Below are 16,854 nucleotides of genomic sequence, written 5' to 3' on the forward strand. Positions count from 1 at the left end.
TCTCAGATGGAAAACAGTCTACTAAAGGATGAACACAAAATGTTGAAAGCTCAGATTCTTTAGATATAACTGAAATGAGTAAACAAATTACAGTACAACTCTAGGGTGAATCCAAAAAACTCAGGACTGAGTCCTGGCACATCACAGAAACTGAATAATTGAAACAAAACTCTAATCCCAAATTCTTGAACTGAATATGTTATTACTCATTGCGTAGAGAAAAAATACCATCAGCATTACCCTAGTCAAACATGCAAATGAATGATTACATTCTTTCCAAGTAAATTATCTCTCGTGTTTCTGTTTGGCTTCCCAAAGGTAGGCAGACAGCACCCTTCTCTTGTAGCACTACTCCCTACCAGTCCAGACTTGCTCCTTACTCCAAATCAGCTCACGTCAGACAGGGGTGAAGAGATCCCTTTGGGCAGATGTAACCAAACTAGCAAGTTTTCTTAAGTGCTTTGGAAGCCTTCATGTTGAAAAGCATAGGAAAAATAGGAGATTGTAATCATTTGAAAAGCATGGAATGCCACAAGAACAATGTCTGTCCCTGGGATTTATTTTGTCTGCTATGTAGGTAAGAAAGGGAGGAAAGCAGTATATTAACTCTGGGTATGGACCAGCCCCCGTGAGCTCAGCACTTCTGTCTGGGGGTGCAAAGGAAACACCACATTTAGTTCACACTAAGGTGAAAAAATTACAGAGCTGCCTATACCCTCCTGTGCCACGGCTACATGGTGAACACCACTGGGGTTGTCAGAGCTCTGTACTTCTGTTATTCTTAACTTGCATTCAGGAACTGATTTATTACTAAGGCTATAGAGGAGGAAGAGAGGAAAAGCTAAACATTTTGTGTGCTTTGCATCTGGCAAGCCATAAAACACTTCGATTTCAAGCATGAGACAGGTCACTGACAGTGACAGACATGGCTGGCAACATCTCAGTTCAGCAGCAGTAACTCATCATTTGAGCTGAGTGTAATTGTCACCAGGCGTCAAGTCCCATTGTCTCCGGCTGTGGGGCTCCAGACTCCCAAGGAAATTATCACAAGAAATTCTCCCATACAATGTGGTTTTTGCATTTGCTGGGACGAACTGACACCAAAGCAAATCCCCTCTGCATTCCTTTTGACACTTAATATCTCTATCAAATCCTCCTGAGTCTCACAGAAATTAGAGAATAAAGAAAACAAGTTTCTCCTCTCAGTGGCTGAAACTTGATCACTTTTATTTGAAAGGGCTGAGAAATGCAGTAACTTACATTGCACCGATTTCTTTTGAGGAAGACCTTGGAAGCTATTAATGTCCTGTGCCCTGCTCAGGAAGAATAGTGCCTGCCCTCCATGTCACTAGAAAGCAGAAAATGATCCTCGTCTCCAGTGTAATGAAGAAGATAAAGCAATGAATGTAAAGTATCAAGAGGTGCACTTTTTGTATCTGATCCATAATGGGTCCTGTCCTGATACACAGAAGAAGATTGACGTATGATTATGTTTTTAGCAGCTCATGTGTGTGTATGAGGCCACATTGATCACCTAGAAAGAGTCAGATGGTCATCAAAGGATAAAATGAAATTACCTATATTTATCTCTTGCAGAATTATTAAAATGTTTACTAGCAAACTTTGATTTCAAGCACATTTCAGTTTTTCAACACTTTTCCAGCTGTAACTATCACTGCTATATTAACAATCCTATATGGTTTGGGAACTTATGTCTCGATCTTTTCCACTAAGCTTAGGTAGAATTTTCCTCCAAACAATATTAGATGCATATAGAGTATTTTAAAACAATGACACCACTATATATTGAAAAAAAAATTAAAATGTTCATTTGAAAGATCTGTACTAGCCTACCAATCTATTACTTTGACTAAACACAGTAATTTGTCAAGGAAGAAAACTAACAGGAATGTAAAACTTCTCTTTTACCAAGTTTTCTTGTGAAGTTGTATAGCAAGAGTAGGGACACTATCTGTTGACACTTTTGATACTTCCATAGTAGAAAAAGACTTTACTTATACAGGAAAGGAGAAGAATGATCCTAACAGGTCACAAAGTCAAGAATTTTATCTGCATTAATTAAACTGAACAGAAAATGTGGTTTTAGGTACCCACCTTGAAGAAAGCCCTGTCTTAATTAGGTTAATTTAGTAGTTTCCAATAGCTCTGCAAATAGGAGATACCCAAAAATACCTTAAAACTCATTTATCAACTTCCAACCAAGGAAACAAAAATACGCAAAACTGACAAAATTCCTTATATAATTCATTACCCTGACTATGGTATACTAAGCATTCACTCTACAGCAGATGGAGATTTGGTAAACATTTGGTGGAAAAACATGGAGTCATAGAATCATTTAGGTTGGAAAAGACCTGTGGGAATATCACTTGGGACCAGGGGCCAGCTGGATGTAACTCCATTCACCACCACTCTTTGGGTCCAGCCATCCAGCCAGTTTTATACCCAGTGAAGATGTCCACGCCATGATCAGCCAGTTTCTTGGAGAATGCTGTGGGAAATGGCGTCAAAGGCTTTACTAAAGTCCAGGTAGACAACATGCAGAGCCTTTCCCTCATCCACTGTGTGGGTCACTTGGTCATAGAAGGAGATCAGGCTGGACAAGACGACCTGCCTTTCACAAACCCATGCTGGCTGGGTCTGATCCCCTGGTTGTCCTGCACATGCCATGTGACAACACTCAAGATAATCTGCTCCGTGACCTTCTCCAGCCCTGAGGTTTGGCTGACAAGTCTGTAAATTCCCCACATCCTCCTTGTGGCCCTGCTTATGGATGGGGATCACATTTGATAACTTCCAGTAAGCTGGGTCCTCCCCAGTTAGCTAGGACTGCTGCTAAATGATGGAAAGTGGCTTGGTGAGCACTCTGCCAGCTCCCTCAGTACCCTTGGGTAGATTCTGTCCAGCCCATGGACTCGTATGTGTCTGAGGGGTGTAGCAGGTCACTGACCGTTTCTCCTTGGATTATGGAGGCTTCATTCTGCCTTATTCCTGTCTTCCAGCTTAGGGGGCTGGGAACCTACAGAACTGGTCTTGCTACTAAAGTCTGAGGCAAAGAAGGTATTAAGTACTTCAGCCTTTTCACTGTTTCCCTCCTGAATCCAGTAAAGGATGGAAATTCTCCTTAGCTCTCTTTTTTCTGCTAATGTATTTATAGAAACATTTTTTATTGTCTTTTACAGAAGTAGCCAGCTTGAGTTCTTGCTGGGCTTTAGCCCTTCTCATTTTCTTCATCCATAAACTCACATGAATGAAGTAGTTTTGTTTTCCTTTCACTTAACTGCAGACACCTGTAGTCTGTAGAAGACATCTGGTGAAGTCCCATGCTCAAAGCAAGTCCTATTAGAGCAGGCTGCTCAATGCTGTGCCAGTTGGGTTTTGAATCTTTTGAGTCTCTGAAGATGGAGAATTCATAACCTCTCTGGGTCCTTTTTCCACTGTTTGATCACATTGATGGTGATAACTTTTTCCTTTATATATATACATATATATATATATATATATTATATATATATATATATAATAGCAATGTCCCACATTGCAACATGTGTGCAGTCCCTCATCTTGGCACTGTGCACCTTGAGAAGAGTCCCCATCTGCTTTTTCCCCATTAGGTGGTTGTACCCACCCATTTGATAGTTGTCAACAGCATTAAGGTCTCCCCTTAGCTTTCTCTGAATAAACTCATTTTCTCAGTCTTTTCTCATACATCACATGCTACAGTCTTTCAGCTGATCTTGCTCCGTTAGGTCAATGTTTTCCTTGTACTGGGGAGCCCACAGCTGGACACAGTACTCCTGACAGGAGCCAAATACAGGTAAAAAGTCCTTTCCATCAACCTGTTTTCTGGATACACTTCTGCACACACAGCAGAGTGTGCAGTTGGTCTCCTTTGGCACATAGGCACCCTGCTGATTTTGATAGTTGGAGAGGTTTTTCTAAGAACAGTGAAGAGAGTTATTTTTCATCATTTCCCTATAGAAGCCTGACATTCTTGAGAGATTTTTAGGACCCGCTTCCTAAATCTATTATAACGAGATGGTTACTCCCAGCCCCATGCGAGTTTGTTGGCAGACATGGTTATTCTACAAACAGAAAACAATCAGGACCCCAATAATATGTGAACCATAAAAGCAATGCAACCCATCTCTGTAATCACTTTCTGATGTTCAGAGATATATTTGTTCTCCTGGAGTTCTTTTCCTTTGTTCTACTTGAAACCATCTGCAGTAAAAAAGATTAGCCTTTGTGCCTGTCAGCCTCTAATGCCCTGTTAAACCAGTGGGAGTTTCAGATGTGACTCCTAGGGTCTAGTCACAGCACCACTCTACTTGTCTGCTTCAATCTGAAAGATGTGATTCATACCTGAATATTTAAAAAAAATCAAAATTGATCAGTCCAAGGATCACTTGACCTGTTCCTTGCAGACTTCAGATGCATAACACCAGATTCAAATTTGATGTAAGTAAAAACAAAATATAGGTTATATTAGGCAGAAATTATTTTAGAATGCTTGGATCAAGTTCTCTGTGTCCACTACTGCTAGGACTCTAACCATTTGTTTCTTTTTCTCTTCTAAGTACTTCCATATTACTACTGTTTTCTGAAGGAGTTGTTGTTTCTGCCTTTGCAACGTCTTGATCAGATCATGTTTTTCTTCAGAAGTAGCTTACACAGTAGATATTAAATAATGATGATGAGAGTATACAAAATTATAAAGCTAGACTTAGATTTTTTTTCTCATGCTTGAGATCATCAAATTCTAGTGTGGAATCATGCTGGAGACACACCATATTCAAGAGAAGTATTATAATCTAGATCCAATAAAATACACACTGGTGTTGGTTTTTGTCTCACAATTAGGACCAATACATTGTATCTCGTGCACATAATTGATATCTATAGTAAATAGAAAAATGCACAGAAAGTAAAAAGAACGTATTCATGGATTTCTATAACATTTCTGTAGATTGCAAACATTAAAAAAAAAAAAACTTCTGAAAGCTTTAAATTGTAATAATCAGAGTTTATTGCATATTATATTGCAACAGAGGAAAATGAATGCTGCCAAATTTGTCTTACCTGTTCCAAGAAACAAGACGTGGTATCTTCCATCAGCAGCATTCACTCGATCCACAGCAATCTTTGTATACTTGTAGTCAGCTCCTATCCGGATGATTAATGGCCTCTTGTGTATTGGGTAAATGGGATTAAACATCAAAGGGTGGTTCCTAATGAAGGTCACAACGTCGTCTGGAAACTCTTTGGTTGTCCGCATATTGGGTGTGAAGGCTCCTCCCGGACACTGTAAGAAACAGCACAGTGATGCTGAACAACACTTATCACCTGTCAGAGAGTTTTCATCTCCACATCATTTACAAATATTGACAGATAGTTGACAAAGGAAATTCCCTAAAAAACACTTCAGACTTGGGCCAAAACTTACTGGGCTCCAGTAAGGGGAATGAAGTGCTGAATAGCTACACTTTGAACTCCCATCAGTTCTTATAAAAAGAACCAAAATGTATTTTTGCATTTTTGAAACCCAGCTTGATGGGAAAGATGTGTACTTCTGAACCTATTTCTACATATTTCATGCTTCCAAACTGCCTGTTGAAAAAAAAAACATTAAAAAAATCTAAGAGATTGGTATGGGAAGATACCAAACTTTTGCATCTGGTTTGTTACAGAATTAGTACAAAGGTAGGAAACAAAATCTGATACTTAATTGTAATTTGGCCAATATCCCTCTTGACATTATGTTGATTATAAGATGATGAAAAGGCCTGTGACTTGTCTTCATTTGAAAAAGCAATAATATAGAGTTGATGAGGGAGTCCCATAACAACTTATTTATATAAGTTGTTTATATATGTATATATATATATTTTATATATATATATATATATATTTATAAGATTGTGTATACTTTCCCCTATGCCTGAGAAGTAACAGGTCCATGAATACTTTGGATGCTTCTTTAAATATAATGAAGAACTATCCAAATAATCATCCCTGAGGCATTCTGGACCTCATAAGAAAATAAAAACCATCTTAGAAAACTCAGCTGTTTACTGAGATTGAAACTAAAAGGAAACTGTGAAGAAATCAGAGCTGTGCCAGTAATTGGTACAGTGTTCTGGATGTACCTGTGTTAATTTAGATGATTTTTATTTTTTGCTACCACTACCTCACTTCTTATTGCTGCTCCTGAGCTTTAATTTTTTCCCCTTATCATATTTCTGAGATGTGAAACTCTCCTCAGAGTATTGGAGATATTCAGAAGTGTTTCAAAGCAATATTTTTCCAATTGGAAAATGATTTGTTCAATAAAAACCACTTGATGGAAATTTGTTTATTTTGACAAGGGCCATTCTTACATCTAGGATGGAATTTCTGGTCAAAACCATGGACAAAAAATAACCAGTAGCTTAGGGAGAGATTTACCTCACCTGACTTCTACTCTCTTAAAGTGAGGCATTTATTCTTAAGTTTTCTCTGTAGTCAGTAATTCAGACTAAACACCCTGCTTTTGGATGGCTAAAATTACATAAAATGAATCATATTCTGAGAGACTTGGAAACTGTCTGGGGATATATGACTCATGTGTCCATCCTACCTGATGAGATGCAATGTTGGAATTTGGGTCTTCAGCTCCCAGGGCATCCCTGTAACCACAGGTGGGAGTGCCTGTTCTACCCTCACTGCTAAAAGCTGTTCCATATTGTGCACCTATTCATTGGGCATACCAGGAAACAAGTAGAGAGGGACTTCAGCCTAATCACAGGCTTTGGAGTCATCTTCTGGCTCAATCAGGAGTAAATTATTTATACAAAGTAGAATTCTTTAAAGAAGTTGCTCTGGCATCAGTTACCTCCAGGAAGAAGAAGCAGAACTCAGCTCAGATATGGGTCGTTTCTCTCATCTGACATCCTCGACAATTTATTTTTCTGGGCTCATATTTATCCTAAGGGTTTTGTTTTGGCTCTCATTAGAAATGATAGTACATGTTAATGCTCTAAGATTGTTCAGAAAGTTCAATTCTTATTATCTTGCTTGCTCTACCCCATCTAGCATATTCGTCCACATTCCAGAAAATGTATGGAACTATCTGTTAAGATTAGCAACAAATTCTGAAAAAAGAACTGCATTCATCATTAGCAAGATAATTCCACTTGGTAGTGCTCTGCCAGACCCCAGTTCCTTTCAAGAGGGATTCAGTTTCACAGATAGTTCAATTTAAACTTTCCTGTCTCACATTGCTCTATTAAAAGTCTTTCTCTGATACTTTCAACCCTTCCATTCTTGACTTGGAGTCATGTGACTTTTGTCTGTGACTTCTTGCAAAAATGTCTGTGCTATGATTCACACCAGCATGACCCTAAAAACTTACATTATATCACTGTCCTGAGCAAAGCCTTAACAAACATCTTTAATCAATTAATTCTTTTGCTAAACCAATGACAAGCAAAAGATGATACTGAAGAAACCTAAGCTCTCCCTTTCCTGGAGGGATTGAACGTGTATCCTTCACGCCTCATTCAAGGACTTGGCTACACAATCTTACGTTCACAGTTGATTACCATGCAGTAAGATTGCAGAGAAAACCAGAATTCTTTAATTTACAGTATGCTGTAGGTACAAAAACTATTTCTGTAAACTCTGAAAAATGGAAACTACTCTCAAACATCATTGAGTTTAGTAGCAAGCTGCCAGTTATGTATTTTTTTTTCCATACGTAAGTTTTGCTTGTGGAGAAATAAGAAACCATTGGTATTTAGTGAAGTCCAGCCAGACACTGCTGAGTTGATCATGGCCAAAAGAATGCATTGCTTCATTTAATCCTACTGAAGCTACACTGAAGCCTTTCCATTGTTTATCCAGTATTGCGACATGATGAACTTTCGTTTCTGTCCAGAGGTTTAGTATGAATATCTCTTTGGGCAACTGTAAAGTAGGATTTTCCATGTCATATAAAAAGACATCCCTGTCTAGTCCAGCATCCCAGAAGTTACAAAAAAATACATTTCAGAAAAAAGAGGGTCAAGTCCCATAGTCTGCAAGCATGGCTGATCAAAGTTAACTCTTTGAGCACTAATTCTGAGCAGCAAAAAATCCCCGTGTCCCGATTTTCACTTTGACATAAGTGAAAAATAGAGTTTGTGGCAGACATTTAAAAGTGGAATTTTTTGGCAGTGAAATAAAAGCAAAGCCAAAGAAATTCCATCTTAGAAAATATGACTAAGGTACTGTGTTTTGCCTGAATCATGAAGAAGCACAGAAAAGCCAGTAATCTGAAAACCAGCAATGGTCAACTAAGGAATCTCTATGAGCTATGATCTAAGAATTTATCTTCAAATTCAGAGCTCATCGGCACATCTGAAAAATGTAGATAATTTCTGTCACCATGTTAAATCCAAATCTGATTTTTTTTCCCCCTTTCCACTGTGCTGCCCAATTTCTTTAAGCCCATCTGGAATACCTCAGAAGCTTCTATGAGGTGAACCAAGAAAAACATGGCAGTGGTTGAGGAAACACATGCAAACAAAATACTCTGAAACAGCAAGAAACTTTGAAATGTTACTAATCACAAGAGTGTGAAACTTCCTGTTTAAGTGGGTCTTTTTTTTAAAGCCTCAGTGAACTCACAAGATTAGAGCTGTATGAATTAATTGCAAAGAAAGATTAATGCTAGCAATAGACCTTAGTGGAATGTCAGGTATTGATTAGTTAATTCTAGAGATCTGTGAATGTAAAGTCCTAACTCTTATAGACAGCAATAACTGCACAAAAATGTCATGAAGGATTGTGTGAACAGGGAGAACTGTTCCATGTGTCTGAGCTATTCCATGTTCAATAGAGAAAGAGAGAAAAAGTACAAGATCTTGCAGCACAAAGACAAATCAGAACAAAATAGTGATATGGTTAAAAGTTCTCACAGAGACTGGCAAAATTAAAATAAAATTTAATTTCCTGTGATAAATGGAAAAGCAACAAAGTATTAATCTAAAAAAATAACTGTATCATTGACAGATAATTTATGATTCTCTGCATACCTATTTCATTCTGATACTTAAGAAATTGTAAGACCTCATAGGAGTCAACACACACCCACAGTACTATACTTCATTTATCAAATATGGATTTAGAGATGATTCTAGGAAAGCTTATACATTTTTTATTAAAGACTGAAATATCATGTGTCGCATTTCTGCTAAATCTAAATTAAGAATAGTGAAAATAAGTAAGTAAATAGATAAAGAGAAAAGTGCATTAACAGCAATTTTTATACACCATGAAGCTGAAAAGTAAGAAGAAGTAATAGTTCTGTTTAAAATACTTCATGAGCTATATCTGCACAACTTGGAAACAGAGCTAGCTCTACTTGCGTACAGAATTTATTGGAAGATTATTACTAACCCTGATACACTGAAAGAAAGTCCTGAAAAATTTTCAAGGCATACAAAAAGCTTTCTTAAGAAGGAAGACTATTGTGAACTGAATGGCATAAAAACCCATCTATTTCTAAGTCTCTCTTCTAAGATTCAGAACCTGACAGGGTATTAGCTAAGTGACCAGTCCCAGAAACCTTGTTCTCTAAGTCTCCTACTACATCTCCTAAACATCTGAGTAGAGGTGCAAGACTCTGGAGAACTAAAGAAATTTCATACAGACAGAAGACAGAGTTACAGACAGTTGGATCCAGGCTGTAAAACACACTAACAATGCTGTCTTTGCATGCTTATTTATTTAGCTACATTTTCCTCAAATGTACCCACAAAATGAAAATGCACATGCAAACAAGAAGACTGTCACATAATGAAATTATTCTTATCACCTTTGCAGCAGAAAGAGTGATTAACATTTTACATGACTTTTAATTCTTTCTAGAAGATTTCCAGACACTATGTGATTTGCAGTTGGATTTGTAGGCAATTGAAAAGCAAATAAAATAGTTCTGAACTGTAACTGTCACAGTCACATACAGACTTCTCTCCTGGAATAAATAATATTTATTTGTGCATTAAACAAAGACAAGCAATTGGCAAGACTGAATAAACATCCTTGTACTTACGGTGCCAGGCCGCGGGTACGGAATTCTGCCCTGATATGGAATCAGCTGGTGGTTTGGGCCCTCCTTGTGTGCAAATGGTCCATTGAACACAGTCTGGATGTCAGACAGATGATACACACACACGGCTGAGCCTTTAAATATGGAGCTGGAAGACAGAAGAAAAAGCATTGCAATCTACCAACTTTTTTATAGCTTTTCCATAATTTGGCCTGGTCCAATGATGAAAGATACCTCTAAAATAATATGTTTTATACAATTTAATATGGATTTAAAACATTTAAAATCGACTGATCTAGCTGCCCAATCTGCACCACTACCTCTTAAGACTTAGCACCTTTCTGAACAGTGAACTGCAAAAAGAGAGAGGAAGGCACTAACCTACTGGTGCAATAAGAAGACTTCCTAATGCTAAATATAAAGGAAATATAATCTGGCTCCAGTTAAATCAATGGCAAAAATATTGCTGACTACAGTGAGACAAGAGTTTTGTAAACTTTGTACTGCCAAGCTCAGCACAGGTTTCCAGAACTCCCTACCAGTATATTAACCACAAGACCTCCATGAGCCTCCTGAAATACATGGCTAAAACATTAACAAAAACATCCAGAGCAATTACAGTTGGTTGGATTATTATAATCAGTTTCCAGCCTTTTTACGAAAAATGGGGACTTGTGGCTGTAAAGGAATTATTCCTATACAGTCCTGAAATACACCCATAAAACTGATCTTATGAAGACCCATGTTTGAAGCTTCCTGAGGAGAACACAGGCAATCACCTAAGAACAGGGCATGTTCTTCCCACTGTTCTGGATTCAGCCACGGGTCCAGTTAGCACAAGCCCTGAATGGTCTCCATCGCCCCATGATGATGAAGAGCACTAGGGGAAAAAATTCCCGATTGATGGTAATGCTGACTACAGTGAATTAACTCCCTCATTTTTCCTCTCACTGCGTGTAAGGTTTGTGATATTTATATTTAAAAAGTGGAAACTCCAGACAGTCTAAAATCTGCCTGGTGTTAAGTGTAGGATGGAGATAATCCAAGTTACTGTTTTCAATTGAAGAAGAAAAAACACTCCATAAAAAAGCCTGAAAACATTACACATAGTGTCTAAACAACAAAAGTGAAATCCACATTGCTCTCAGCTATATATGGATGAGTAGAATGAACCTTTTAGATTGATTATGGTATTTGTGGAAATTTTACTGGGTATTAATAGATTTTGAGAAATGCATTTAGTCTTTCCAGATGTTTTATGTTACATTTACAGCATATTATGACACTAAAATAATTTAGTTCAGTATTACTCGGTTTTCTTCTGTATGATTTAGATAAAAATACTAGTAGTTATTACTTCCTGTGATGTTTCTCTCTTGCTTCTTTTATGAGTTGGAAGTCTACAGAGGTGAAGATACAGGAACTATTAAGGAGTTCCTTAGGGTTGCTGTATTTAACTAGGTAACACATTCAACCTATAGTTGAACCAAAATAAAGTAAGCATAGACCATGTAGTTCACAAAAACAGAAATGTATGTGTGTAAAACCTTCAACAGAGAGAGAAAACATCTTGAGAGACAGGAAAAAGTGAAGTTTCCTCTTTTTTGTCACCTTATGTGGTCCTGGGATTCAAACCTCATTTCCACTGGAGAAATACCAGAATTAGGTGGAAGTGTTACCAGCTCAGCCATGTTGCACCCCCAGCCTAATGATAAGTGTTGTTTTACTGCTAAACATAAGCTCATCCTTTTCTCTTTTTGTGAAGTAGGAATTATAGACAGCACCTAAGTTTACAAGTCATGTGATGCTTTTCTTTCCCAATTAAATATCAGAGAATCATATTCTCCTGTCTTATTTACCTATTTGAGTAAGCAGATCCCTATATCTCTGTGAAAGAAGTCTATTGGGGAAAAAAAAACCTGAAAGGATTTTTTAACTAAAAATTTCCATTAAAGGAATTAATTAATAAGTTATATAATTTTCTAATTTGATCAAATAAACTAAATTTAAAAAAAAAGTGGAAGACCTCTTAGAAGGTAAGAAGTAACAGCTAAATAGTAAAGGGCACCGTATCACAAATCAGTGAGTAGTAACTATTTTTTTTCTGTACTAACACGATATGGTGAAGGCAAGAGGAAAAAATGAGAAAAATAAAAGTAGAGGTGGAAGAATCTATTGGTCCACCTGTCAGTTCTAACTTTGTGGACAGTTTCAGCATCGTAAGCCATATCTACTGCTTCCATCACCCTTGGGAGCTCAGTAAATGCTTTCTAAACCTGACAGTAAGTGAATACAACTGACTGGTAACGGGGAGCTGCAAGGAGGTGACCAAATGCCACGTAAGCTTGTCCCTTTGTAGCCAACTGAAGCCAAAATGGGTTATTTGCCATCTCTGTGATCATCAGCCAGCTGAGAGACTGGAAATGATTTGTATGAATTCATGTAAGAATTCCTGGTTTGATCCTTCAGGGTGCTGGATGTTCTTCAGGAGGTGTTAAGTGCTCTCAGATGCCACATGAGTTCACTGCATTGAAGTCATTTGGCTTTCCACTGCTGAACAGTGACAAGTGGCCCTCCACAGAAATGTTTTCCCAGTGCCAGCTGACAGTATGTCAGGAAGCAGTTTGTTCCAAGGAGCATAGCTCTGACATGGATACCAAGAGCAATGATACTGAGGCTCCTTCATGCAAACCACAGCCGCAGCAGACACACAAAATTGCACAGCACAGTCTCATCCACAAAACATCAGTTTCAGTTTCCATACAGAAGATCAGGCAGTTCAGGGAATATTTTTCAAATCTGCATGCTTACCTTGATGTTGTGAAAATTCCATACACAAGTGTTGTTCTGGGGTTATCTGTCTCTAGGAGAAACACATCCTCTGTAAGAAAGAGAAAGAAAAATGTTTTGAATAATAAGAAAAACTTTATTTTCCAGTTTAATTGATGACTTTATTCCTCCTGAAGCCAACAGTAGTTTTATCTCAGACTTGAACAGGAAAAAGGAGACTTACCACATGAACAGACCATATATGCATACATCTAGCAATTTAACATTCAGAAGCAAATTTGGAAATTAACTCCATGCCCTCTAGCCTTATGGAGACAGAAGGCAAAGATTTTCAAACACATTCAGGATCCACGTCACACATTTCTCTCAGCTGTATCTCATTTCAGCAGGTTGTTTAGCAGTAGGAAAACATTAAAGTTGCAATAGGTTAAAGAGAAAGAGTTCCCATAGATGGATGTAATCGAAAAGAGGGAAATTAGGTGTTTTACTGTCCACAATGCACTGCAGTGCCCTCACTACTGCACTTTCAACATGATATGAACGTCATGAAGCTTTGCAGTAAAGACACTGAAAGATGTAAACCTCTCTCCTCCTGTTGTGTAGGGATTAATTGACTGCACTGTGCAAAACTGTACCTACTCACTGAAATGAATTTACCCACTATTACCTCTGATCTGTTGATTTTTTTTTTTACACTTCAGTGAAAACTACTTTAATCTCTGACAGTTTCTCCTTGCAAATGTTTTTAATAACTATAATCATGCTACCTCTTAAACTTAATTTACAACACAAAAAAGACTGAACTGTTTGAGCTTTTTATCACAGAACATGTTCTTTAGCTTTCCATTAATTTATGTGGCTCTTTCATTTAACCCGCTGAATTTTTTAAATATTCTTTTCAATATGTCAAAAGCAAAAGACTTCACCATGCAGAACTGGAAGTGTTATACTCTCCTGCATTATACATGAACACAGAAGCATGTGTTTGCTCTCTCCCAGTGCTCTGAATTTCCAGCTGTGATTGTATTCTTCCTCTTTGCTATGGAATTGTGCTGGGAACCCACGCTGAGAGCATTGTCTCCTATTCACTATGGTCCTACATTTTGTTATACAAGAAACTAAAAGCAGTTATCCTACTGCTTTGTTGAAGAGGAGGGGGTTGGTAAATCACAGTTCTGAAAGATGAGCCGCTGAGGCAGTGCTGAGGCACTGTGAACTTCAGAAAATCTGTCCTCCAAACACCTTACACATTCCGAGCTAGAGCAAGTTAGAATCTGCTCCTAGTCCCAATCGGGTTCCACTGAAACCTTGAACCAAAGTAACTACACCAAATAGTTGCAAATACAGAAACTCAAAAAGACTCCAAACCCCATATACTCTGGTGAAAATCAGGAATAACAATTGAGAAAAGAGAGAGGATACAATGGAGAGAAGATCAGAACCAGATGCAGACCCAGTGCAGGGCACATTAGCTGTTTATATTATTTATTTTTATAGTAAAGCACATACCAAATCCTTCCACACCTGATTTTGCACATCTCAGCTGTGGAAAATATAGAATTTGAAACTTTCTGGTAATGTTGTTTGGCATGTAGGTATCAAGACATGCATCTATTAATTCCATCATTAAAGGAAACCTCTTGTGATTGCTGTATAGATTACGGATTGAATATTTACAGTGTTTCATATGTTGAAAATTTGTGTGACTGAATGATTCCTGACAAATTATATTTATTCATAGTGCTATTGCTGGTGCCAGTAACAGGATTTATTAGTGTTACCTTGAACTACCAAATTGAGGACTCTACCCCGTGATCAAAAACTAGAAAAAATGTATTGTGGAAAAGTTGTCTGTTACGCAGCGGTATAAAAAACAGTTTCAAAGAGATGTTAAAAATCCTCTATTGTTATCCAAGCTAGTAGTAAAATCGTACGAGAGTCACTTAAATGTTCCCTTCCAAATATTAATTCTCTACATATATCATTGTTTTACATAGTCAAGATTAATTACCTTTATTTCAAAGGTAATGATAATTACACTGAGAGACCTATGAAGAATTTTTTCATTTCCCGTCATAACACTGCAAGAGGGATTTTGTCATGGACTTCTGGTGCTATGATTTCACTGTTAGCAACTTCACCAAGGAACTGTATGAAAATCAGTCATTAAATATCCACGAAGTAAAGCATTTAGATGAAAATTTTAAGGAATGTTTTTTGTCATACCTAATTCATCAAAGTACGTTTCTGTTCCATCTTCATCCATTACTGAGCACACAAGTCTTGCTTTCAAGAATGTTGTCCACTTGTTCACAAGACTGCGCTGACCACCTGTGTCATTCTGGAAAGGAATATTATTTTCAGAAAAGAAGAAATAAAACACAGCTAACATTTTACTGGGCTTTCCCACATTTTTTTTCAGGTTAATTAATTATCTATATAATTATCTGGTGAATTTAATATTAAAAATAAATAGTCCTAAACCAAATCCCCTCATCTAAACATTCCATATGCAGAAAAAAACAAAATCTAGTTTTCTGAGTGGACCTTCTCTGCTGGGCTAGCAGGCTTGGAGGGCTGGGCATTAGATTTTGTGCATCAGCAGTGTATGCTATTAGGATTGGAAGTGACTGTGGAGTCCTGTATCACTCATTGACACCCAGGACAAAGTCCATGCTATCTCTAAGAGGTCACATGGTTCTCTAGAGGGATGTTTCTTCTAGTCCTGACAGCAGCAGAGCTGCACCTGACCCAGTAAGCCATGCTGCCACATGAGGTGGATATGCCAAACAATATTCAGAAATGAAGGCTAGTGTGGTTCAAGCTAGTTTTGCACTGTTGCAAGTCCTGGTAACTTTGTCCAGAGATGATTTGATCACAGCTCGCTCAAGGATCTTTCCAATTTTCTATGGTGCGAGGTGGGAACTGTAACTGCCAAACCAGATGATGCAGCACTGAGGTGCCAGATCCTGACTAACTGTGCTGGTGAATGCCTCAGGTAAGAGCAGTGTCTTCCAAACTGCATAGCATGATGTCACCCAAGGAAAGAGAAAACCCAAAATGTAGAAGCTATTGAAATGTGATTTCAATGAAGTGCTCTGCATGTTTCACTGGTGCTGTTGGAGTTGGTAATCCAACTTTTTGGGTGACTTATAAGGAGTCTTTTCAGGGGGTAATATATTTGGCGAGACTCAAAGGTGTTGATACATGAATATGATGGTATGTATACAAGTATACAAATATGACTGGCTCAGATTTATTTTCATTGGCCTTGGGATTCTGCCACTGGCTTCAGTCTAAGTCTAAACAGGCTTAGGCCTTTCAAAAATAATCTGGGCTTCATTATAACAGTAAAAAACCCAAATACAGCTGTAATTGTGTAAAAGAGCTCCTTGCAAAATACCCAAAAAGGCCTTTTGAAAGAAAATGGAGATTATAAAAGAGATCACATGCCTCATCATATTGCCAGAATATGACAAATGCCCTCACACCCAGGCACAACAACATCATAAAGCATCAAATTCTAAAGAAGACCCTAATTAAAGACAGGGAATACATAAACACTCACAATGAACTTCCTGAAGGTTTCCAAAAGAAGGAATGAATAGGCTAGCAGTAATTGTGAAATTATAATTTTTTTCTCATTAAAAAAAATTGATTTCACCAGAGATGTTAATAGCTGCTTCAATCATTTTTCATCTATAGTTGAGTAGAGATACAAAAAAACCAAAATAGAGACAATGAGGAGCGCTGTGAAAAAAAATTAATTATTGCCCAGGAATAGCCATAACTCCTGAATCAAAATTTCCTGTGCACATTTTTAAAATTAGGCTCACACATGCATCAATATAAGAACTCAGGAACAACAGATATCATAAAAATGAAAACAGTATTTGAATGTTAAATCAAACAATTTAAAAGCTTTATATTTCTAATATGCTTCAAATATTTTGAGTGTGTGTGTGTGAAAG

The 16,854-nt window shown here is 37.6% G+C and overlaps 1 protein-coding gene across 3 annotated transcripts in view; it reads right to left on the reverse strand.

Moving 5' to 3' along the window:
* SEMA3C (semaphorin 3C) overlaps positions 1 to 16,854 on the reverse strand; it is a 118,206-nt gene that overhangs the window by 21,349 nt on the left and 80,003 nt on the right. For all 3 annotated transcript variants that reach the window (XM_042018467.1, XM_042018468.1, XM_042018470.1), the window contains 4 exons: positions 15,110 to 15,224; positions 12,905 to 12,974; positions 10,097 to 10,241; positions 5,104 to 5,326 (listed from right to left, as the gene is read on the reverse strand). In XM_042018467.1, coding sequence (XP_041874401.1) covers positions 5,104 to 5,326; positions 10,097 to 10,241; positions 12,905 to 12,974; positions 15,110 to 15,224 — 553 coding nt within the window. The remainder of the gene's footprint in view (positions 1 to 5,103; positions 5,327 to 10,096; positions 10,242 to 12,904; positions 12,975 to 15,109; positions 15,225 to 16,854) is intronic.

This window comes from Corvus kubaryi, unplaced genomic scaffold (assembly GCF_017639235.1).
Source record: "Corvus kubaryi isolate FWS band 111438036 unplaced genomic scaffold, C.kubaryi_AGA036_p1.0 137, whole genome shotgun sequence".
NCBI classification, from domain to species: domain Eukaryota; kingdom Metazoa; phylum Chordata; class Aves; order Passeriformes; family Corvidae; genus Corvus; species Corvus kubaryi.